This window comes from Cynocephalus volans, chromosome 2 (assembly GCF_027409185.1).
Source record: "Cynocephalus volans isolate mCynVol1 chromosome 2, mCynVol1.pri, whole genome shotgun sequence".
Classification (NCBI taxonomy): Eukaryota; Metazoa; Chordata; class Mammalia; order Dermoptera; family Cynocephalidae; genus Cynocephalus; species Cynocephalus volans.
In genome coordinates this window covers 61020970-61045685 of record NC_084461.1, presented here as the reverse complement: position 1 = coordinate 61045685, position 24716 = coordinate 61020970, and the positions used below count along the sequence as shown (strand labels likewise).

The following is a 24716-nucleotide window of genomic DNA, read 5'->3' as shown; positions in this document are numbered from 1 at the left end:
AGTTTAAAGTTCAGATAAAATGAAAAAAATCATAGGAAAATATGTTATCGAATCCTTATCAAACTCACAGGAAAATCTGAATAGTTCTGTAACTATTAAAGAAATTAAATGTGTAATTTATAACCTTCTTACAAAGACAATTTCTAGCCCAGGTGGCTTTACCAGTAAATTCTATGAAACACATAAGGATAAAACAATAATCTTCCACAAATTTTTCTAGAGAATACAAAAACAGGGTATACTCCCAATTCATTTCATGAAGCCAACAAACCTCGATACCAAAACCTTAACAAGAACATTTAGAGAAAGGAAATTTGCAGGCCAACCTCACTCACAAATAGGAGTACCTCAAAAAGTTCATGGAAAGATCTGTATTATCTTTTATTTCTATTTTTCCACAAACTTTTTGAGGTTCCCTTGTACATATGTAAAAATCCTAAATAAAATAGCAGCAAACTCATCCACTGATAAGTAAAAAGGATAATATATCTCCACCAAGCTGGATTTACACCAAGAATGGGAAGTTGGTTTAACATTCATATTCAATGTAATTCACATGGCAGGGTGGCAAAGAGGAACACAGCAGAATTGAGTGAAGAAAAAAAAAAGCATATCATCTTAACAGATGCAGGAAAAGTATTTGATCAAATTCAAGATAACTTTGTGATTAAAAAACTTTGCAAAACAGTATATAAAAAGGAATTTCCATAATTTCCAAACACAGTAAGGAAAAAACTAGAATAAATATATCATATACAAGGGTGAAATATGAGAATGGAAACAAGAAGGATGCCCACCATCACCATTTCTAGTCAGCACTGCACTTGGAGGTATTAGCCAGAACAATTAGTCAAGAAAAAGAAATAAAAAGTACAGGAAATAGAAAGGAAGAAATAAAACAGTCATTTATATACAATGATTGTACACATAGAAAATCCAAAAGAATCTACACATAAATTATCAGAATAAGCAAGAATTGCAAAGTTGCTGGATACAAAGTCAATACATAAAAATGAACTGCATTTATACATACATGCAACACATAACTGAAAATGTGCTTTTACTCAGAATAAGGAATTCCTTCAGTCTGTTTTTAAAGAGAAAAAACAACAGAAAAATGGTCAAGAGATAAGCATGCACTTCACAAAAGAGAAAATGCAAATGGCCAACAAATATATGAAAGGATGTTTATCCTTATTACTTATGAGAGAAATGCAAATTAAAATCAAAATGAGATACTACTACTATGAGAATGGCTAAAATGAAAAAACTGACAATACCAAATGTTGATAGGGACATGGAGCAACTAGAACTCTCAAACAAGAATGGTAGTGGTGCAAAATGGTACGACCTTGAAAAATTATTTGGCATGATTCACTAGAGTTGAACACACCCTATGATCCTGCAATTCGATTCCAGGGTACACACCCAATATAAATGTGTATATATGTGTACCAAGACACATGTGCAAGACTATTCAAGACAGCATTACTTGTAATAGCAAAAAAACAGAAATAGCAAAAAAACCAGAATAGCCAACATAATATTGAAGGAGAAAAACAAAGTTGAAACACTGACACTACCCAACTTTGACACTTAATATAAAGCTACAGTAAATCAAGACAGTGTGGTATTGGCAAAGGAAAAGACAAATAGATCAATGGAACAGCATTAGAAGCCCTGAAAAAGACCCACATAAACAGAATAAACTGATTTTGACTAAGTAGCAAATGCAATACAACATAGAGCAAAGATAGCCTTTTCAACAAATGGTGGTGGAACAACTGGACGTCCATATGCAAAAACATGAATCTAGTCACAGACTTTATACCCTTCACAAAAACTAACTCAAAATGGATCACAGACCTAAATGTAAAACATAAAATCACAAAACTCCTAGAAAATAACATAGGAGAAAAATCTAGATGACCTTCAGTATGGTAATGACTCAACACCAAAGTCAAGCTCCATGAAAGAAATAGAGTAAGGTGGACTTCATTAAAATTAAAAAAGTCCTGCTCTTCAAAAGACAATGTCAAAAGAATGAGAAGACAAGCCACAGACTGGGAGAAAGTATATGCAAAAGACACATCTGATAAAAGACTGTTACCCCAAATATACAAAAAAATTCTTAAAACCCAACAATAAGATTCTGATCAGATAATGCAGGCCTATCTTAAGAGCAACGGGAAGCCCCTGAGATGGTATGAACAGAAGAAGTAACAAACAGATCTGTGGTTCAAAAAAGCACTCCAACTACAGTGTAGAGAATAACTTACATGAGAACAAGAACGAATGTAGATACACCAGTTAGGAGCTATTGCTGAAGTTCAGGCAAAAGTAATGATATTTTAGGGCTGGCTGGTTAGCACAGTTGGTTAGAATGCGGTGTTGTAACACCAAGGTCAAGGGTTTGGATCCCCTTACTGGTCAGCCACCAAAAAAAAAAATAAAAATAAAAAAACCGTAATGATAGTTTGGATCAGCACAGTGAAGTTATAGAAATTCACTCTATCAAAAAATCTTTACTGAGGACCTGCTAAGTGCCAAGCCCTATGCTGAGTGATGGAGATAGAGCAAAAAAGACAAAATAAGAAAAAATATATATATAAATCCCTGCCACTGTGGGGTTTATATTCTAGTGGGGAGAGACAGGCAAATAAATAAGTAAAATATCACTTATATCAGATGGTTATAAGTTCTGTGAAGAAAAATAAAGTAGGGAAGGGGAAGTGGAAGAAGGGACTATCTCACTGCCCACAGACTCAGAAAGGGTTAAATTCTGGGCAAAGAAAGGATGAGCCAAGGAATCCTGGACTTCTTATGGTGACTGACATAGAGTGCTAAAGGATAAAAACAAAGATAATGATATCTGCCCTGATGGTCTCAAAGAAGATAGTGATACTAGTGAGATAAGTGTTGGGGACAAGCCAGGAGATACAGCATTCTGGGGTCTCTCCATCACTCCTGCCAATGGTGATGGAGAATCTAGGGAAGGGACAGCTTTACTCAGAGCACTCAGAGCTTTTGGATTCCCTCTTGACTCCAGTAGAGAGGTGGAAGCCAGAAAAGGATTGGTTTTATATGAAATGGTTTATTCCCCAATTCCTACCATCTGTAAGCTCCATAAAGGCAGAATTTGTATCTTTACCACTACATCCCCAGAATCCACACAGCAGACATGGAATATACATTATTGAAAGAACAATGAATGAATGGAGTATTGTATTTAAACATAAAATATCCCTATATTACCAAAGGAAAAAACTTAAACATGTTCATATAAAAAAATTATCAAATGGGGCTAATCACAAAATAGGTTTAAGAAGTAGTATAGTAGCTTTGAGTTCTGTATGATTTTGAATCATAATCAAATTATACTGATTTTTAACAGTTTTTGAATTGACTATTATATTCTACAGGTCTTTTTCACCTAGTTGAATACATTTTATAAATTTGCAGGATTTAAAAATATATACTTAGGACTTTTTTTAGATAAAAGTATTATAGTAATAGATAAACTATAAGCTCAGAAAACTAAAACTTTCTCAATTATTTATATTCTAAAATTTAAACTGGTAATAAATTGTTAAACAAATCACTTATAAAACATACATACCTTTCTCTTACAAAATCTGCTAGTTCTTTTGTTGATATTTGTCCATGTTTCATGTTATGGTAGAGGACATCAAAGCCACTATTTTTATCCCCCTAAATTTAAAAAAAAAAAAAATTTAGTTTAACAAAAAACAGAGATAAAAATGACTTGACAATACAATAACGCTATACTAACTGATAACGTAATTCTTATGCTCAGGTGAGTGGTTTTTCCTTAATTTAACCGTTTTTTTTCATGCATCATTTTAAACAGTATCAAAACAATACTATCTGCTTTGATAAAGTTTACAATTTTCTACAGACACACACACACACACACATTCACACACATACGCACACACTCTAAATCACCCATAAGAGTACAATTAATAAAATTAAGTCTGGAATTTCAAGGAATAATATGCAGCACAATTTAGAAGAGATAAACATGGACCTTTTTAAACATATTACCAAATCTCATTTCAATTCCTTTAACACATATTAAGGGATTCCTGATTAATTAACTCAGAGTTTGTGCTTTAAAATAACTAAATCTTGACTTCTGAGTCAAGATAGCACAGTACTAGTCATATAAGCACTGAAACCACAAAGCACTTTATAATCACTATTCTGAGTCTTTCAGTAAACTTAACTTGAGAAGTGAGAAAAAGGGTAAAATTTTAACAAAAGAGAAGTAACAGGCTAGTCTTCAACTAATGGGAAGTTAACAGACCCAAATCACTACACAACCACAGAAAACCTTTATTGCCACATAATACTATAATTCCTAAATTAGCAAATCATAACAAAAAAAAATCAGAAATTGTCAATAGGTGAAATAAGAGATGATTAATAAACTAAGTTTAACACACTTTACAGTTGGCAGTTTTTATTTTTCTTCAATGAAAATAAAATAATGAAGAACTGAATATATTTGCTGGAAATAAACCATAAACTACTGCTACACTATCTGAAACGTAATTTTTCCTAATGTTCATCAAAAACAGAAAACACATTAGGAACTTCCAGTTATGTTGAAGCGATCCTTAATAAACTTGTTAAGTAACATATTAAGTAATTAGTTTGCCATACATACAACAAGTTAAAAGGTCATATTCATAATGAGATAATATAAACAATATCCTTAGCATTCTGAACACCCATTTCCATCTATCAAGAATAGTATAATAGTCTCTTACGAATCCAAACACTTTCATTGGCTTTTGCAACCTTCCATGTTTAAAACAAAGAAAAAAAATATTATTTAACGTTAGTTTTTTACTTTTGCTAGATTTTAAGGAAATTTATTCCAGCAAAAAAAAAAAAAAAGCACATGAAGATTAGTAAATAAAATTATAGACAAAAAATGAAGAACTTGAATCCTCCAAGGGACTCCATTACTTGAATATAATAGAAAACTATACATATCTGATTAGACTATCTGAAAGGGATGGCCCGGAGTCGCAAAGAATTAGAGAGACAGATACTCAGCCAGAATGCATATTGGAGGGCTTCAGGGGCGAGCGGGTGGGCTGCCCTCTCAAAGCGGGGGCAGCCCACCCGTTCACCCCTGAAGCCCTCCAATAATATATTCTGGCTGAGTATGCGTCTCTCGGTGTAATTCTTTGCGACTCTGGGCCATCCCTTTCATAGGTGCCGGTGACTCAGACTGGGCTTCCCCACCACCAGTGGGACCCCATCTGTCTCTCCACCGATGGCCCCCAAGCCTCCACCTGTGATGATACTCAGCCCGGCCCTTTTTCCCGATCACTGCTAGCACATCCACCATCGGCCTTCTAATCAGTGAGTTTCCAGGAATACGGGCTTCACCTCTCTCTCTCTTTCTCTCTCTCCCCCCACCCTTACCGGGAGTCGGCCAAGGCGAGAGGTTACCCTTTCCCACTCACTCTCGCTCACTGTGGGGTTTTCGTTTCTGCCAATAGGCAATCCAGAGTTCTGGCACCAGGCGCCCCTCAGATGTACGTCCCTTTTAGGGTCCCTCAACCACCAAGAAAACGGTGACGATGGCTTCCTGGGTTTGAGATTTCTCAGTACGCCATCTGAAGTGGGGACACCCCTTCAGCCACAGTACTCTCTCCTCTCTGTATCATGGGGGGTGCTTCATCTCTCCCGGCCAACTCCCCTCTAAAATGCCTCCTGGATAATCTCAAAACTTTGGGCCTGGCCCCAGTCATTAAGCCAAAAAAGCTCATTGGGCTTTCTACCAAGTAGTGGCCAGACTATGATTTAGACAATCAAAATAGGTGGCCTCATTTTGGGTCCCTAAACCCCGATATTCTTCGGGACTTGCAAAACTTTTGTGAATGATCGGGAAAACGGGCCCAAATCCCCCATGTCCAGGCTTTTTCCTACCTTTGGTCAAATCCCACCTTATGCACCGCTTGTAGTCCAAACCAAGTTTTATTAGCCTGCAAGCCTTCTCCACCCACTTTGTTTCTCCTTCGTCCAACTTCGACCAGCCAGACGTACCTCCTCTTTACCAGCAGCGTGCCCCTCCACCACCACCCCAACACTCAGTGCCTCCATGCCTCCCGCTCCCCCTTTGCCACCACACCCATCCAGCCCGCCTTCTACTTGCTCTCGGGCCCATGAGGCCAAGCCCCCCCCCCGCCCCCGCAACTCAGATGCCACTCTTGGCCCCGCTCCGTGAGGTGGCCTGCACAGAAGGTATTGTTAGGGTTCACGTCGCCTTTTTCCATGACTGATCTTCCCCAAATTGAAAAGCGCTTAGGTTCATACACAACTAACCCTGTTCCTTTTACTAAAGAGTTTCAGTATCTCTGCCAGGCTTACAGTTTAATTTTTCATGATGCCTACACTATTCTTGCAAACACCTTATTGCCAGAGGAATGCAGGCGGGTCTGGCAAGAGGCCAGATCCTATGGAGATGAGGTCCACCAGACCAACCCCGCCCAGGTGATGGGGGCTCAGGCCATCGCAGAGATCAACCCCCACTGGGATTATAACACCCCTCCCAGGTTGGCTCGCCAAGACCACTTCCTCACTTGTCTTGAGGGGGAGCTCAAACGGGCCGCCCAAAAGACAGTAAACTATGAAAAACTCCAAGAAATAGTCCAAGAGAAAAACAAAAATCCTACCTCCTTTTAAGACCACCTTACTAAGGCTTTATTACAGTTCAACAACATCAATTCTGAAACTCGTGATGGGAGACAACTCCTGATGACTTATTTTTTTAACCAAAGCTTCCCTGACACACTGGCAAAGCTAAAAAAAACTGGATCGGGGGCCCCTACTCTGCAGAACGAAGTCCTAGCTGCTGCATTTAAGCTCTATCACAGCCGGGATGGTAAGGCCAGATGCCAAAAATACCAAATGTTGGCACAGGTTATCAAGGGGTCTACCCCCTTGGCTCCCGTTTTCCAGAAGGGTCACCCCCCACCTAAGGGTCCCCCAGGCCCCTGCTTCAAGTGCAGCAAAGAAGAACATTGGGAACGATCATGCCCCAACCCCAGACCTCCGTCAAAGCCTTGCCCTAAATGCCACACTCTGGGTCACTGTGGGGTAGACTGCCCCAGCCTCCGTAGGGAGGCCAGGTCGGTCTCGGACCCCACACTCAAATTTCTGGGCCTGGCATCTGATGACTGAAGTTGCTCTGGGATTCCTTTATCCACAACCGCCCTCACCACTGCCAGGGAGCCCAGGGTAGAACTTAAGGTCAAGGGCTGCCCTATTTCCTTCCTCATTGACATGGGAGTCACTCTTTCGGTTCTGACAGAGTTTTGGGGACCTGCATCCCCATCTGAATCGCCCATTGTCAGGGTGGGAGGAAATGTTATATTTCCTTTAAAAACTCCTTATGTACCATGCTATTTCCAACACCATTCTTTTGCTCATCAGTTTTTGGTCATGCCCCAATGTCCAGCTCCCCTGCTGGGCCAGGACATATTAGCAAGGTTTCAGGACTCCATTTCTTTCCACCATGCCCCATCTTTTCTCCTCACTGTCACGGTGGCAGCCCAAACCCCTTCTGACGCAGGCCCTCTTTTACCGATGCCTAGAGTTGACCCACAAGTTTGGGACAAGTCAACTCCTTCATTGGCCCACTGTTCACCAATCTGGATTTTTCTTAAAAATCCCCACCATTTCCCTCCTCAGGCCCAATACCCCCTCCCTACCAGCAGCCTGTTAGGGCTACAGCTGATTCTTAAAGAGTTATTACAAAAGGGCCTCATTCAGTCCACAAATGCCCCCTACAACACCCCTATTCTGGCAGTTAAAAAAATCTACCATCTCATACCAGCTTGTCCAAGATTTACATCTCATCAATGAAGTAGTATTCCCAATTCATCCTTTAGTCCCCAATCCATACACGCTTTTATCCTCCATCCCCGCTTCTTCCACCTTTTTTTCAGTTATAGATTTAAAAGATGTTTTTTTCACCATTCCTTTACACCCAGATTCCCAAAATCTTTTCGCATTCACTTGGACCGATCCTCAGTCCCATCACTCTCAACAGTTCACTTGGACGGTCCTACCACAGGGCTTCCATGACAGCCACCACCTATTCGGGCAGGCTCTAGCATCAGACCTTCGTGATTTAACATTCACCCATTCTTCCTCCTCCAGTATGTTGATGACCTCCTTTTATGCAGCCCTTCTTACCCCACATCCGAAACCAACACCATTTCCCTACTCAACTTTTTGGCAAATAAAGGATACCGGGTATCCCCTCACAAAATCCAGGCTTCCAAACACTCAGTTAAATATCTGGGGGTCCAAATATCACATGGATCCAAAGCTATAAACACAGATCAAAAACAACACCTTCAGGAACTACCCATCCCAAAACCTAAAGATGAAATATTATCCTTTTTGGGCCTTGCGGGCTATTTTCGGGCTTGGATTCCAAATTACTCCGTCTTAGCCAGACCCTTATATGAACCCTCCAAAGGAGATCCAACAGAACCCTTAAAGGATTCCATCAAGTCATCTTTTGAGGACCTCAAACGAGCCCTTAACACAGCCCTGGCCCTACATTTACCTGATTTACAACGTCCCTTCCTTTTATATGTTCATGAGAACAAAGGTTTCAGACTAGGTATACTTGGACAACAGGGACCCACTTTCGCCCCTTTAGCCTATTTATCCAAGAAGCTTGATCCCACAGTCCATGGCTGGGCCCCATGTCTTAGGGCACTGGCCACTGCCCATGTTCTCCTCCAGGAGGCAAAAAAGCTCACTTTTAGTAGCCCTACCACTATAGTTTCACCCCATCATCTAAAGGACCTCCTGACTTACAAGGGATTACAAACCCTCCCGCCCTGCCGGGTTTTATCCCTCCTTGTCTCTTTCACTCAAGACCCCTCTATAACATTTCAGACTTGTGCCCCTTTATACCCCACTTCCCTTTTGCCCATTTCAGAAGGAACCCCCTTCCATCATTGCCTCGAGTTATTAGAAGCCCTTCTTCCTTGCCGCTCTCACATTTCTGAGGGCCCTCTAGACAACCCCGCCAATATCTGGTTCTCAGATGGCAGTTCCTGTTTGTTTAAGGGAAAATGAAAAGCAGGATATGCCATCGTATCTCCCATTCACATCATCGAGGCCAGACCTCTGCAACCAAACACCACCAACCAACAGGCAGAGCTCATTGCAGTTATTCGGGCTTTTGAATTATTGGCAGACAAATCCCTTACGTTATACACTGATTCTAAATATGTTTTCCGCATGATTTTATCATATGCAGCAATTTGGAAGGAGAGGGGTTTATTGGACACAAAAGGTGTCACAATCGCCAACTCCAGATTAATTTCCCAACTTCTATGGGCATCTTTATTGCCCTCCAAGGTCGGCATAGTCCATTGTCGGTCACACCAATCTGACTCTTCCCTTGTCACAGTGGGAAATTCCAGGGCAGACCAGGCAGCTAGGCAAGCGGCTCTGTCTTCAGACCCACCCTTAATTTTGCTTGCCCTTTCACCAGATCCCCCACAGGGTCTCTCCCTTGACCCACACAAACAAAATCTTTAATCTTATCTGCATTCTTTATTTCACCCCAATACGCAAAGTTTAAAACTGTTCTTGACTTCTTTCTTTTCCTTAACCCCAGAAGACAAGGTCTATCTCCAAAACTTGGTCAAAACATGCCAACTATGCCAAAAAACCAATCCCAATACCCCAGCCTTCTTCCTTCCTCTCCTATCAGGCACGGGGACACCTCCCCAGAACAGACTGGCAAATAGACTTCACCCATATGCCAAAGGTTCATAAACTTTCACACCTTTTAGTTTTAATGGACTTGTTTTCAGGGTGAGTAGAGGCGTTCCCCACATCCAACAAGAGGGTATCTACAGTTGCTTTCCTTCTTTTTACACACATTATCCCACAATTCGGGGTTCCCACTTCCTTCCAGTCAGACAACGGCCCTGAATTCATTTCCCAGGTTACACACGGTATCACAAAGGGCCTTAACATTCCATGGCATTTCCATATACCACATCATCCTCAATCCTCAGGAAAGGCTGAGCGCACCAACCAAACTCGTAAAAACATCCTCACTAACCTATCTCTTGAACTTCACACCAACTGGGTTGCATTGCTTCCCTTGGCTTTATTCCAGCTCCGGGCTCTCCCAAAATGGCCCTCTTCTATGTCCCCATTCGAGGTAAGGTATGGTTGCCCAGTTTTGCCTCCCGGGATGGCCCCTTCCTCTGGCCCATTGCCGGAGCACCTCACTTATCCCCTCCTTTCTTTCATCCATTCCAAACTTTGGAAACACCAGGAAACCCTTTTACCTGACCCATCCAGATCTCATGTTTCTTTCCCTTTAACCCCTGGAGATTGGGTATACTTCTCCCCCCCAAGTCGACAGGGGTCCCTTAACCCCAAATTGGGAGGGACCTTTTAAAGTTATTCTTTGTACACCTATAGCTGCCCAGCTGGAAGAAGCCCCAGGAAAATTAACCTTGTGGATTCATATCTCCAGGTTAAAGCCAGCCAGATCGCCTGACCATGGAACGGAGCCTCAACACTCAGGTCATTCCCACAAGCTCACTTGTTCCATTTCTCCCACCAATCCTCTAAGGCTTCATATACCCCGTGTGCCTGCCCTCTCCCCAGTTTCTGAATAATCATTCCTCTTTTTTTCCTTCATTTTATTGCATATAAGTCTTTCAAACAACACGCATTCAGGCCCGGCTTTTTCCCTTTTGGCTCTGCTTCTATTTTTCAGCCCCCCCAACCCCAACACAGATTTATTTTATTTGGTGGAATCTGGGGGCTCTCGTGCCCAAGTCCTTGCCACCACAGACTGCCAGCCACAAGGATGCCGGGCCTCTATTAATTTTACCTTCTCCTCTTTCTATTCTGCCCCTAGGAGAGTTTCCAACCCAGCTATGTACCATTTATGACCAAATTGAATACAACTGCCATCATTATTGGGTCCAGACCAACAGAGGTTGTCCTTACAATTATTGCAAAATACACACCACCCAGCTAGATACTGGGGGCATATTACAATCCAGGCACTGCCTCACCAGCGATGGACAGTCCAAATATATTCTAACTATCCCTGATCCCTGGGATTCCCGATGGGCCACCAGCATTAAGGCCAAATTGTACAAATGGTCCTTTAATTCCTATCCTGTCGCTTCACTTGACATTTATAGAGTTTACACACGGTTCACCCCTCAAGCTTTATCTGTTCTCCACGACCAGACTCATTATATCCAACCACAGGAACAAATCCTTCATCCAGGAATGGATTCACGAGGTGTCTCAGGTTTCTGTCAATCAGCTTATCCTCAAGGAATACTTGCCACTGCCAAATAATAACGACATGTCTCCTATCTTTCCTCTGCACCCTTCAGGAGGACAGTTGGTTGCTCCCTAACATCCATCAGGCCAAGGATGTGTTCGAGGGACTCGGCAACCTGTGGCTCCAAGGAACGTTCTCCACATTCTCACCAGCAGAAATCGGAAATTTCAGTGCCTGGCTGTACCGCCTTATACACCTCATGTTTGGTTAACTGTACCCCACCATTTTTCCTCCCCATACTGTCCCCTCCTTCTTTGCCCCCATTCAGCAGGAAGTAGCCAGAGACGACTGCGATGCCCGTTTTCCAATCTAAAACCAAAGAGGGGGGAATGTTAACCAATTATGTTATGACCAATGTCAGTCTAAAATGGTGGCAGGTGGACAGGAAGAACACCCAAAATGGCTGCGGAAAGTGTCACATTTTCTGAGAACCACAAAAGACCCCCCTCACCCTTCTCCCTCACAGCCACATCACCTTCCCGCACGTGCGATTTTCCCCACCTATAGATAAGTCCCAGCTCAGCTTAAACTTTCGCTTGGTCCTCTCGTCCCATGACAATGAGACAGCAGCTCAACCTATTAGGATATATAAAGCACTCCCTAGTTCTGCATGCGGCTGCTCCCGCTTTGAGAGGGCAGCCCACCCACTCGCCCCTGAAGCCCTCCAATATATATTCTGGCTGAGTATCTGTCTCTCGGTGTAATTCTTTGCAACTCCAGGCCATCCCTTTCACTATCCACCAGCTCCCATAATATACTCATAAACCCTAAAACAAGCAAAGACAGAAAACAAGTCTGAAATCTAAAACCATACCAAGTCTGAAGCTCTCATGCACCAAGTTTCTCACTTGCCACCTACTAGTTCTCATTTGCACATAATTCTAACCTAGGTTACCTGGGTTTCCAATGTGCATCATGAATATTTAAAGGACAAATTAGAAAAGGGTTGGGAGTGAAGCGCTACTACAAACAGGCACACAGAGTATTAGAAGAAATAATATCACCAGGCTTACAAGGGAAAGGACAAAAATCTTTTTTTTTTAAAGGAAATAAGAACTTAGAGGCCATCTAGTAATTGGGGCAACAAGGTTCTGAGCATTTCACTGTTACAGTATTAGAAACATTAAGCAATCAAGAAAAGGTTAAATTACATTCAGAAATCTGCGTTTTGATTAAGAAGTCCTTGAAGGAGTAAGCTATTTATCTGGGAGATTCAGATATATGAACAGCATATTATTTAGGAATTCCCAACAGAAGGAACAAAGCTCATTTATTTGTTTGCTGTACAATATAGTAACATTAATATACTGACAGTATATAATTTATCTTAGGAAACAGTACTAGCTACTCCATCCTTCCAGTCTTCACTTAGAAAAAGAAAAACTCATCCTAGTACGTATTGTGATACAAAGACATCTGCCTCAAGAAGCACTAAAGCCTAAACATAAATACTCTGCAAGATTACAAATCCATGCCATTTCTTCCTATCTGGGTATTCATTAATTTACCAAGGTCAAAAAATGTAGTGAATCAGACTTGAGGCACCATTTTCTTTAAAACAATTTCACAAACGTATTAACACAAATATTTATTGATCATAAACTTTTTCTTTGACATAAACTAAGCATAAAGTTTAATGCTTCAAATGTATATATAAATATATCCCTATACGTTATACATATTCATGTACACAGATACCTTTTTTAAAAAAACTTCAAAGTAAAGGTGTCTAACAAAAAACCCAGGTTTTATTGTCACCATGTCAAAAACTTGCTTTGATAAGAGATGACAGTATATTAAATATATACATATTTCACAGATATGTGGAAAAATACAGTAAGGGATGGACCACTGGAGCTCACTTCTAGATCCATCTGGCTTCAGTGACTCATTTACACAGAGTATTGGAAATTCTGGGCAAATGGGGGAGGAGGGAGGACCACTCTTGAAACTGGCAAACACAACTCATTATAATTGTGCCACCGCTTGAGATTACCCAGTATTTTTTTTTTTAATGAAAGTACCCCCATGCAGGTTATATAACTTTTATAGTAGCCTCCAATGTTTTTTGTAGATGCTCTCTAATTCAAAAGAAGTAAAATAACAAATATTTCGGAATTTCATATTCATTTTATCATTCTAGACATTAAGGGGGATATGTTCCTGCTAATTTCAATACAAAATATTTTCTCCTTAACACATTCTGTTACCTGAAACAACTAAAACTTGACTAATTATAAAAACATTAATATGTACATGTAACTTTACAATAGATTTTTATTATCAAATAGAATTATGACTAAAAATGTCTTGTAGTCTTCAATATTTTATTTAAAAACTGCATATTTTCCTGCCCTTTGATCCTGCAATTCCAGTCTTAGAAATTCCAGTCTATACCACAAAAACACATATATAAAGGTAAATGTGGAAGAATATTCACTGCAATACTATTTACAATAGTCAAAAATCAGAAACAATTCAACAACATCCATAAACATTAGTGTCATAAAACACAATGTTTTAATAACATTAAAAAAATGACAGTATGTCCCACAATGAGACACAAATAGTGTTTTTAAAAAGACTGCTGCGGTTAAAAAAAATTGCAGTTTTTAGTTACTAAAAACACTAATTTTAAAAGTCTGCCCTGATACACTGTCAGTAGAAAAAAAGCAAGGTGCAATTATTCATAACAGCCAAAAATAACCTAATTTTGGAAACTATCTAAATGTCTATCAACTGAAGGGACAAAATGATGTATGTCCATACAATGAAACACAACTCAGCAACAAAAAGAAACTCTGACACACACAGAATCTCATGGATGAACCTTGTATTAGTCCGCTTTTGTTGCTTATAACAAAGTACACTGAACTGGATGATTTATAAAGAAAATGAAATTTATTGCTTACGGTTTCTGAGGCTGAGAAGTCCAAAGCCCATCTGGTGGTGGCAATAGTGACCCAGGGGTCTCACACTGCGAGACGGTGGAAACAGAGAGAGGAGAGCGAGATACAAAGAGACATTCTCCTCTTCTTTTAAATCGCTCAGAACCATGCCCCTGACTACCATTTTTAATCCATTCACTATGGCATGGTCCTACTAAACATTCATCAGCTGAATAAACAAAATGTGATATACACATACAATGGAATATCATTCGCCAATAAAAAGGAAGTACTGATACAGTCTGCAATATTGATGAACCTTGAAAACACTATGCTAATTGAGAGACATAGGTTACAAAGGACCACATACGATATGATTCCATTCATATTAAAGTCAAAAATAGGGAAATCTACAGAGACAGAAAGTAGATTAATGGTTGCTTGGGAGAGTGGAGGTGACATATGGGGTGAATGATAAAGGGTAAGAGGTTTCTTTTAAGGTGATAAAATGTTCTCAAATTGACTGTGATGGTGATTACACATGATCTGTGAATGTTATCAAAAATCACTGAATTGTATACTTTAAATGAGAAATTGTATGGCACGTAAAATATATCTCAATAAAGTTGTTTTTAAAAAGTTAAGTAAATAATATTTTTATATTTGGGTTGTTTCCATCTTTTGGCTATTATGAATAATGCTGCTATAAACACTGATGTACAGATTTCTTTGTGGACATATGTATTTACCTAACTCTCAAGTTTTGATAAAACTAATGAATAAGCCAGCTGAAAATAAGCATGTCCATTATGAGTAAATACCTACTCTTAAAATCTATCCATTTGGGTATGGATTTCTCTTTGGAATGACAAAAATATTCTAAAATTGATTGCAGTGATGGTAGCAAAATTCTGTAAATATCTCAAAAATCATTGCGTTGTAACTTAAAGTCTGTGAATGGTATGGTGTGTGGATCATATTTCATTTTCAGTGAAAATAAAATCATACTATGTATACTGTTTTGCACCTTTTTAAAAAATAACTTTATTGAAGTATATACCCATTAACAAGTTTGTCATATACTTGGGAGCGTGGAGGTGACACGGGGTGAATGATAAAGAGTAAGGGGTTTCTTTTTGAGGTGATAAAATGCTTTCAAATTGACTGTGATGGTGGTTGCACATGATCTGTGAATGTTACCAAAAATCACTGAATTGTATACTTTAAATGAGAAATTGTATGGCATGTAAAACATATCTCAATAAAGTTGTTTTTAAAAAGTTAAGTAAATAATATTTTTATAATATTTCCTCTTCTAGGTCCCCTGTGTTAAGTATATGACAAACTTCTTCTGGGTATAGCTATAGTTATAAGAGTTCAGCTTACCCTTTTTAATTAATAAATTCTTGCAGAGGGGCTGGCCAGTTAGCTCATCTGGTTAGAGCAAGGTGTTAGAACACCAAGGTCAAGAGTTCAGATCCCCTTACTGACCAGCCACCGATAACTAATTTCTTACAGAGAAATTTTCATTATTAACTGACAATAACAGCTATTAATATCAATGCTGGACCAAGGAAGACAATTACAATGAAAGTTTGCACTTAGCTCTTTTATCTGCTGACCTTAAAGCATTTTACAAAGAGGCAGCACCCTCATTTAATGTCCACTGACTGTGGCCTGGGGCAAATAAAATCTTGTAATACCCCAATATAAACTAGTGTTAAAAATCTTTGTAACAACTCCTAATATGAAGTAGAAAAGAAAAAAGTTTTATCATCTTTGGAAGATGTTAGGCTCTTTAAAAAAAACAAATTTTCCAGTACGCATTGTTTCCTCTTACTGTTCTAATTAAGGTGATTGTGGTTAACAGTTTGTCTATCAGTCCAGATTCCTTTTTGCAGACGTGTTACAGATGTCACTTTTTAATATGAAAATAAGATATTATGCATAATTGTTTGCACATAAATTATCAATTAAACTGAAATTTAGTTAAAAAGATATAAGGTGACCAAGTCGATGAAAATAATCAGATTTTTTTCTAGTCTAATACAGAGTCCACAACCATGGCATCCTTGAAATTTCATATTAAAACGTTTAAGTAAGTCATTAAACCTCTTTCTGAAACCCAAAGGCATTTTTTCTGGTTAATTTAATAACATAACTTTATACTTAAAAATATATATAAACATATATAATAAAATCTAACATATTTCCACTTGAAGAAAAAAATGCAATAGTTTGAAACTTTTCCTTCAATAAGCTTTTTAGGGGCACCAATAAATTAAACAATAAAAATTTAAAACCTGGATATTCTTCACTTTTGATGAGTCCGAGAGTTGCAAAATAGGATAGACTGTATATTGTGTAATCACATTACAAATTAAAAAGTTGGCTTTACTAAGTTTCCTTTCCAATTTTTAAAAAAAAGTTTTGGAAGGGTAAGAGAAGGGTCAAGAGATGCTGTCCTGAAAATATCAATAACACACCTAATCTTCCTCTCAACTCCAAACTGCTTCAAAAATAAATAAATAAATAAATATCATTGCTTCCCACCCTGTCTATATTTTCCTTTTACTCCAGCTCTTACTGACATATATTAGATAACCATGGAAAAGTCACTGCAAAATTTGATATCGTCTCATTTTATCCTGCCTTCCCTGAAAAACACCATAAAACATTTAACTAATTCTGAAGATTTTTTCTTTCTTTGAAGAATATGATAGCCCCTCTAGTGAAAACCTCCAGACATATTTTTTGGTGAGAATTCAACAAATATGCATTAACAGCCCTACAGTGACATTTATTTTTGCCTTGAAAACTGCTAGGAAGAAGAGGATAAGATATATGTATACGGTTTTTCTAAAAGTAAACAGGATGTTCAACCACAAGTTACAACCTTTTCTAGTCAACATTCTAGTTGCACATTGAAATTTTCAGTCATGATTACTAAAAATAGTCTGGAGAGCTATTGGCAAGGTATTGCTAAAGCAGAAAAGAGTGACCAAAATACCTAGAATGAGGACGGTTCAGCAGTCAGAACTATTTGATGCAGATATAAAAGTGATTCAAACACATTTGTTGGTAACCTGAAGGAAAGGAATCTTACCACATTTTTTAAAAATTGCTCTCTCACCCCTCAGATATTCCTCCTTAATTTTAATTATAACTCACCTATTCCAGTCAGTTAAATTCTTAAAACCATCTAAATAGATCACATGGGTTCAATAAAAACAGCAGAAACAAGCAGATAACTTTTTTATATCTTTTTAGTTTTCTGTAATATTCTATAAATGAAAGTAATTTTCATTACTTTAAAAATAAAAAACAAAAAACTTAACAATTTTGGCATTCTTGATTCTTCAATCTATGCTTGCAAAGAGACAGAAGGCTTTTCTTAAAATGGCACCTTGTTCACATCAGTATTTAAATCTCCAGTCCCGATGGCAGAGGGTTGGGAGGGAGCAGAAGTAATCTAAGTGTCCAAAAGAGGAGTGGCTAAAAAAAATTATGACCTATCCATTCCATAGAAACCTATGCAGTCACTGAAAATATTTTGAAAAATAATCTAAATGCTTGACAGTGATATCATTTGAAAATATTAAGATATAGAACTACATAGTAGAACCCATCTTGAATTTTGTATTGCTAAAATAAAAATTTAAGGGTAAGAGGCCATAGGTAATTTTTATTCTGTATTCTTCTATATTTTACCTATCACAAAATAATGGCTATAATTAAAAAGAAAAACCATCCTCACTTCAGGCTGTTTTGACCAACTGAAAGCTCACACTCCACCACCACCAATTTGCTTTACTTATACTACACCTTCCTATCTTTTCCCTAAAGTCAAGCAAAAATGCCTGTCATATATAACTTTTATTCCTGCAGTTCCATTAGGGAGCATGAATAGCTCCTCAACGTCATCACACAGTTCACTAATCACTTCCAAATTCCATCCTCTCTGAGTCTGGACATTCCAGCAACATACTCTAGCACCTTTCCCAATAGATATAATTATAGGTCTCAGTTACTGTGGTGCTGTTGTTTTTGTTTCTCCCCATGTCTGACCAATTTACGCTTATCTTTGTGGACCAGATTATTACTAAAATCTTCCAACTCTAATAGTCTTTAACTCTTTCACACTAAGAAAATTGAAAGCCAAGCCCTTATTCCCTTTCCTCTATAAGTCTCCATGGCAACACATTTACATTTGGATTTCTTATGGTGCTTCTAGAAACTGCTCTAGAATTATCTTACCAGGATGGATAATCTCAGGAGTCACCCCCATGACTCAAAAAACTACTTCCAAAGGGCTCATATTAACCGAATGTGCAGGATGACATCGCTTTCTCCCATCCTTTACCTAAATAATTTAACTATTTCTGAAAGGATTAGGACATTTACAATTTGGTGTGTAGGGCTAGAAAAGAATCCAGACATCAAATTTTTATCCTTTCCAATGTCAATGTTCTAAAATTCTCTGAGCTGAACTTATGCAGACTCAATCAGTATCGATTTTTCGTTTCCATATTTCTCCTTATATTTAAAGCAAAAATATAAAACAAATCAGCTCCACTTCAAAATTCTAAGGGCCTCACAATAAAAATTTAGTGCAATCTAAAATACTGTAATTTTATAATGTCTACCTGTAAAGTCTTCATGAACCAAGTTAGATTAATCTGTAATCTACATTTTCATAGCTTGCTGCAGTGAAACAATTTGGACATGGCTAGCTAGCTAACAGTTACACAGTAATACATTTTAACTTAGCGTATGTTATTTGCTATATTATATTATATATATATATGTTATCTCTGGAAAGCTACAGAAGAAATTGTTAACAGTGACTGGCTTTAGAGAAATACTGATGGCTGGAGAATGAAAGGGAGATTTTACCCTGTATTCCCCACTGTAATATTGTAATATTTTTGTACCTTTTGAATATTAAACCATGTAAAATTTGCATATCTGTCCATTAATGTATAAAGCAAATATACATACATAAATATTTAGTTTTAGTATACGATGGTATCATATCCTAAACAGGTATCTCAAACTACAATATTTGAAAATTTCAAGTAATAAAAAGACAGCTTATATTCTGGGTTTCCATGGTCACCTCAACTAAGTTTCTAAAGGTATATATTTTTAAATGGTTATATGTATAAAATCCTCAAAGAATGTGTGTGTTAGTCTCTCATCTAAAATATTAAATTTAGATTAGATAATCAAGCAAAAACATAATAATGTTTTCAATTCTAAAGTCTCATTAATAGCAATTCCAGATTTTTAAAAAACATTTTAATCCTCCCAGCTTATCCATGCAGTGATAGATCAAATTTTAGATATATAATCAAGTGCTCCAATTTAATTTAAAATTAATGTATGACAATATCAGTGAAATCAACAAACAAATGAAATAAAACTTCTGTACAGGTTAAACAGTAAGAAAAATTAAGGAAAAACTTCAGGAAAAAAATTCATAAGATAATTGTTTGTTAATTTTTGATGTGCTCACTGGAGATAACTTCCGGGAAAAGTCACCTAACTAAAAATGTCAGTTCGGGCCGAGCCCGTGGCGCACTTGGTAGAGTGCGGAGCTAGGAGTGCTGCGACGCTCCCGCCGCGGGTTCGGATCCTATATAGGACTGGCCGGTAAACTCACTGGCTGAGTGCCGGTCACGAAAAGGACAAAAAAAAAAAAAAAAATTAAAAATGTCAGTTCATTACAATGTGACATATACTAAAGAACACTTGGTATCTTTGGGTAAATGCTCCACATCTTATATAGTCTGGGATTACTATGTAAAATGAGGTTTATAAGGTATTAAACTCAAGTATGTTGTGCTTACTTTTCTCCTTAAACAATTGTTACCTATGAAATTGATTCCTTTAATTTTTTACTGTTGAATTAAATAACCTGGGTTTATATAAAAATATAAAGCCATTTTGATTACTATAGTGCAGTGTTGATATAGATATTCTCAAGAATATTATAAACTAGTACTCAACTCTTCCTTTGAGAAAGCAGCAGCATACTGAGACATTTCCCCACTGTAGTATTATTGGTCAATACCTCTTTGAAGTTGCATAATCTTTTTAAGGGCTAACAATTGTCTTTACATATTAAAGGCAATGGTGTGGATTTCTTCTATCAAAATTATTTTTGCTGTCCAATTTTAACAGAAATGAAAAACATTTTCAGCTTGATTATCAATGGCACTATACTTTGTGCCAAAACCTGACTTATCAGCAACAAAACACCTGTTGTGTAGAAAGTTTTGAATACATTTTTTCCTTCAAAGTATAGTATTAGAGAAATTTTTAATTTAGCATATAGTTTAGTTGAGAAAAACTAAAAAGAAAAAGGAAAGACGTGCTGCTTCCAAAAGAACCTGAAGAGTTTCAAGGATTCAGTGATTCAAACTCTCCTCTAACAAAATGCAACAAAAAGGTTTGTCTTTATATACGTGGGGAGAAAACAACTAATAAGCTGTTTAGTTAGAAACCTAAAACTTCAAAGCTTCTCATTACATTCCTTTAACAAGATTTTTCAGATTTTTTTAATTAACAAAAATTGCATATATTTATCAAGTACAATATGATTATTCTGAACTTTGACAAGTTTTATCTCCTTTTGACAGTGCCGCTTTAGACATTAGGGGAGAAAGTGAAATTAATATTGTTAAGTTCTCTCTTTTAAGAAATTATTTTATAAATGATCATGAAATACATAAATTTTTAAGCTCTTTTAAACAGACATCTATCAAATTACCAGAAGCTGGTTATTTAGTTCCCAGACTTTCCTCATTCATTTAGCCTCCTCTGGAGCTTTGAGCCTCAATTTTAGGCTGGGGAAATAAAATGCAATCTATTTTACCATTTGTTTTCAATAGTGGAAGTGAAGGCAAAGATTAAAACATAAATTAGATTTGGGGTTTTCTCTAGATTTCGAATATCCAAGTTTATTCCCACTCCTCCATTAATAGGGACAAACAAAGGGCACACAAAAATGTGTACAAAAATATTCAGAGAAGCATTATTCATAATGGCCAAAAACATCAAACAAGGCTATCTATGCCCAAAGTTCAATTAACAGAAAGAAAAAACATAATTTTAAAATGCTAAGATGCAATTTGGAATTAAGCCAGCAAATTTAAAAAACATATTCATGCATCAAAAACTATGCAAAACATTTATAAGAACATCAATTTTAAATGATCTTTATGAAAGTTTTCATAAATTGCCACTGTAAAACCTAATGTCTAAAGATGGCAGGCTAATCTGAAAATTCACATGGAAACCCAAAGAACTCAAAATAGCCAAAATAATCTTAAAAAAGAAGAAAAAAGCTGGAGGACTCACACTTAGCCATTCCAAACTTACTACACAAAACTATAGTAGTAAAAACAGTGTGGTACTGGCTGGCATAAAGATAGACAATGGAATAATATTGAAAATCCAGAAATAAACTCATACATCATGGTCAACTGATGTTTTGACAAGGGGTGCCACAACAATTCAATGGGGAAAGAAGAGCCTTTTCAACAAATGGTGCTGGGACAACTGGATATCCATATGCAAAAGAATGAAGTTTCTCCTTACACAATACACAAAAGTTAACTTCAAATGGATCAAAGACCTAAATAGAAGAGTAAAACTATATTATAACCTCTACAAGAAAATACAGGAGTAACTCGGGTTAGGCAAAGGCTTCTTAGTTACAACAAAAGCACAAGCGATGGAAAAAATAAGTTGGACTTCACCAACTTATTCAATTTATTCACCAAAACTAAAAACTTCTGTGTGCTTCAAAGGACAACATCAAGAAAATGAAAAGACAGCCCACAGAACAGGAGAAAATATCTGCAAATCACATATCTGATTTAAAAAAAAAAAAAAGTGTATCCATAATATAAAAAGAACTCTTACAACTCAATAATAAAAAGACAAATAACCCGATTTAAAAATGGGCAATGAAGCTAAAAAGACATTTCTCCAAATAATAAACTGGCAATAAACACATGAAAAGATATTCAATATCATTAGCCATCAGAGAAATACAATCCAAAATCATAGTGCTATACCACTTCACATCCACCTATTATTATTATTATTATTTTTTTTTTTTAAAGACATACGTGTTGGTGAGCATGTGGGGAAATTAGAACTCTCAGATATTGCTGTGGGATTGTAAAATGCTGCAACTACTCTGGAAAATGGTTTGGCAATTCCTCCAACTGTTAAACATAGAGTTGCCACATGACCCAGCAATTCCATTTCCCCCCAAAATAACATATGTTCACACAAAAACTTGTACAAAAATGTTCGTGTCAGCATTATTCATAGTAACTAAAAAGTGAAAACAATCAAATGTCCATCACTGATGAATGTATACATAAAATGTGGAATAGAATATTATTTGGCCATAAAAAGGAATACTGATACACTCATGGATGAATGCTGAAAAGATTATGCTAAGTGAAAGAAGCCAGTCACTATGGCCCCATTTACATCATATGTCCATAACTGACAAATCTATTTAGGCAGAAAGTAGATTAGTTGCCTAGGTCTGGGGCAGGGGGAAAACGGGGAGTGACTTACGGGTACAGGGATCTGAGGTGAGGAAACTGTTCTGAAACTGACTGTGGTGGTGTCTGCACAAGTCTATGAACATATGAAAAACCGTGAATTGTATATTTTAAATGGGTATATTGTATGGAATGTAAATTGTATCTCAATAAAGCCATTAAAAACAAAATAAAACAAAACTAATGTTGCTTGTAGAAAACAAGGAACATTCAAGACAAGTAATATGAACTGATTTGATTACTAAGTAAGTCCATGCATGAGACAATTAGAATTAAACATTTAAGATACACTCCTTACTAACTGAAAGATTACTCCTTTACATATTTCTAAATCTTAACTAAAATGGAATTGCAGTACTTGCAACTGTTAGGACATAAAAAGAAGATTAACCCAAGATACCTGAGTAATCATGTTACTTTCCTGTCCATGGCTGAGCTGCACTTCCCATTGCAACAAACAATAACTGCAGAAAAATTCCACAGGGAGACTGAGAAGTCATTTTCAAAGAAGAATCTAAAACTAAGTTAAGAGGAGGGATGTGGAAAGAATGAGGAAGGGGAAAGAGCACAGAGGACTAGGGGAAGTCTCCGTGCATTTAAGCCCAAGGAGTTCAATCACATTAAATTCAACTTTTACATGCTTTGTGAACAGGCCCAAAGGCAAAGTCCTGGACGCAGACCCACCAGCCGAGCTGCAAGGCCGGGAGGAAGTGCTTACCCAGCCCAACCCCACACGGAATTTCGTGTGGAAATGGTGGGGGGCAAAAGGGCTCCGATGGGGTCCTGAGGTGGGGAAGGGGCGAGCCCCTCCATCCGGCGCTCCCGGCAGCGCGCAGCGGGAGGCGGCCGTGCAGCTGGCCCGTCTTTCGCGTCCGAGCCGCCGCGCACGCCCCGCGCGGAGCGAGCCAGGCGCCCGGAGCCTCCTGTGGGCCGGGTCCCGTCTCCCGCCCCATCCGGCGCTTTGTCCCAGCCTCGGCGGCGGACAGCCCCCAGACGTCCCCGCCGCGGGCTCCCGGGCCGCTCTGACAGCCCCTGCCCCAAGGAGGGCAGGGAGCCCGGGAGTCCCCATCGACCGGCGACCAGCCGCCCGCCCGACTTCAGCCAGGCGGGACCCCGCAAGCGACGGTCAGAGGACTCTCGCCCTGCCGGAGGAGTCGCTGCCGCAGCCGCCGCCTCACGAAACGCACGCAGGCCGAGGTCCTGAGCCGAAAGCCTCGGACTCCGAAACCCACAGCATTTCCAACATCCTTCGCTTACCCAAAAATTCTCGACGAAATGCGCCATGACCATCGTGCCGCAGCCACACCGGGGTCCGCGTCCGCCCGCCGCTGTGTAAACACGGACCCGGCCCCCACGGTGCCCCCGCCTTCCGCCGCCGCCGCCGCCGCCACCGCCACCGCCTTCTTCCCAGAGACCGGCCCTTACCCTCCAGGGCGCATGCGCCACCTAGCGGCTGCCGCCGCGGGGCGAACACTTAGACGCCACGGCCTCGGTGCGCGCATGCGCCCCGAGCCTTTTTTCCCGGGTTTTGGTCGCCCTCTCCCTACCCCAGGCGCGGCTAGGTTGGTGGTGAATCGGGTCTCTAAGGAGTCGCTGAGGGTTGTCCACACCGTTTGCGGTGCGACAGGCACTGGCCCACGGACGGAAGGAAGCGAGAGGCCGACCAGCGTCGCTGTCTACTCGCTTCCTCACAGGACTCGCGCCCCCGGCCTTCGAAGATCTCGAATGGACCAAAGTGTGAGCAAGCAGGGATGGAGGAAACTTGGCCGCTAGCCACCCGGAGGAGACTCCGAGAAACCTTTGGCCAACAAGTTGCCTTTCCTTGACAGGGAAGTAAGAATC

At 38.9% G+C, this 24716-nt stretch overlaps 1 protein-coding gene across 1 annotated transcript in view; it reads right to left on the bottom strand.

The window, feature by feature from the left end:
- FCHO2 (FCH and mu domain containing endocytic adaptor 2) overlaps window positions 1-24376 on the bottom strand; it is a 127868-nt gene extending 103492 nt beyond the window's left edge. Inside the window, 4 exon segments of the mRNA XM_063087601.1 lie at window positions 3620-3711; window positions 24132-24218; window positions 24220-24274; window positions 24321-24376. Coding sequence (XP_062943671.1) covers window positions 3620-3711; window positions 24132-24218; window positions 24220-24274; window positions 24321-24376 — 290 coding nt within the window.
- Window positions 24377-24716: the final 340 nt, after the last annotated feature.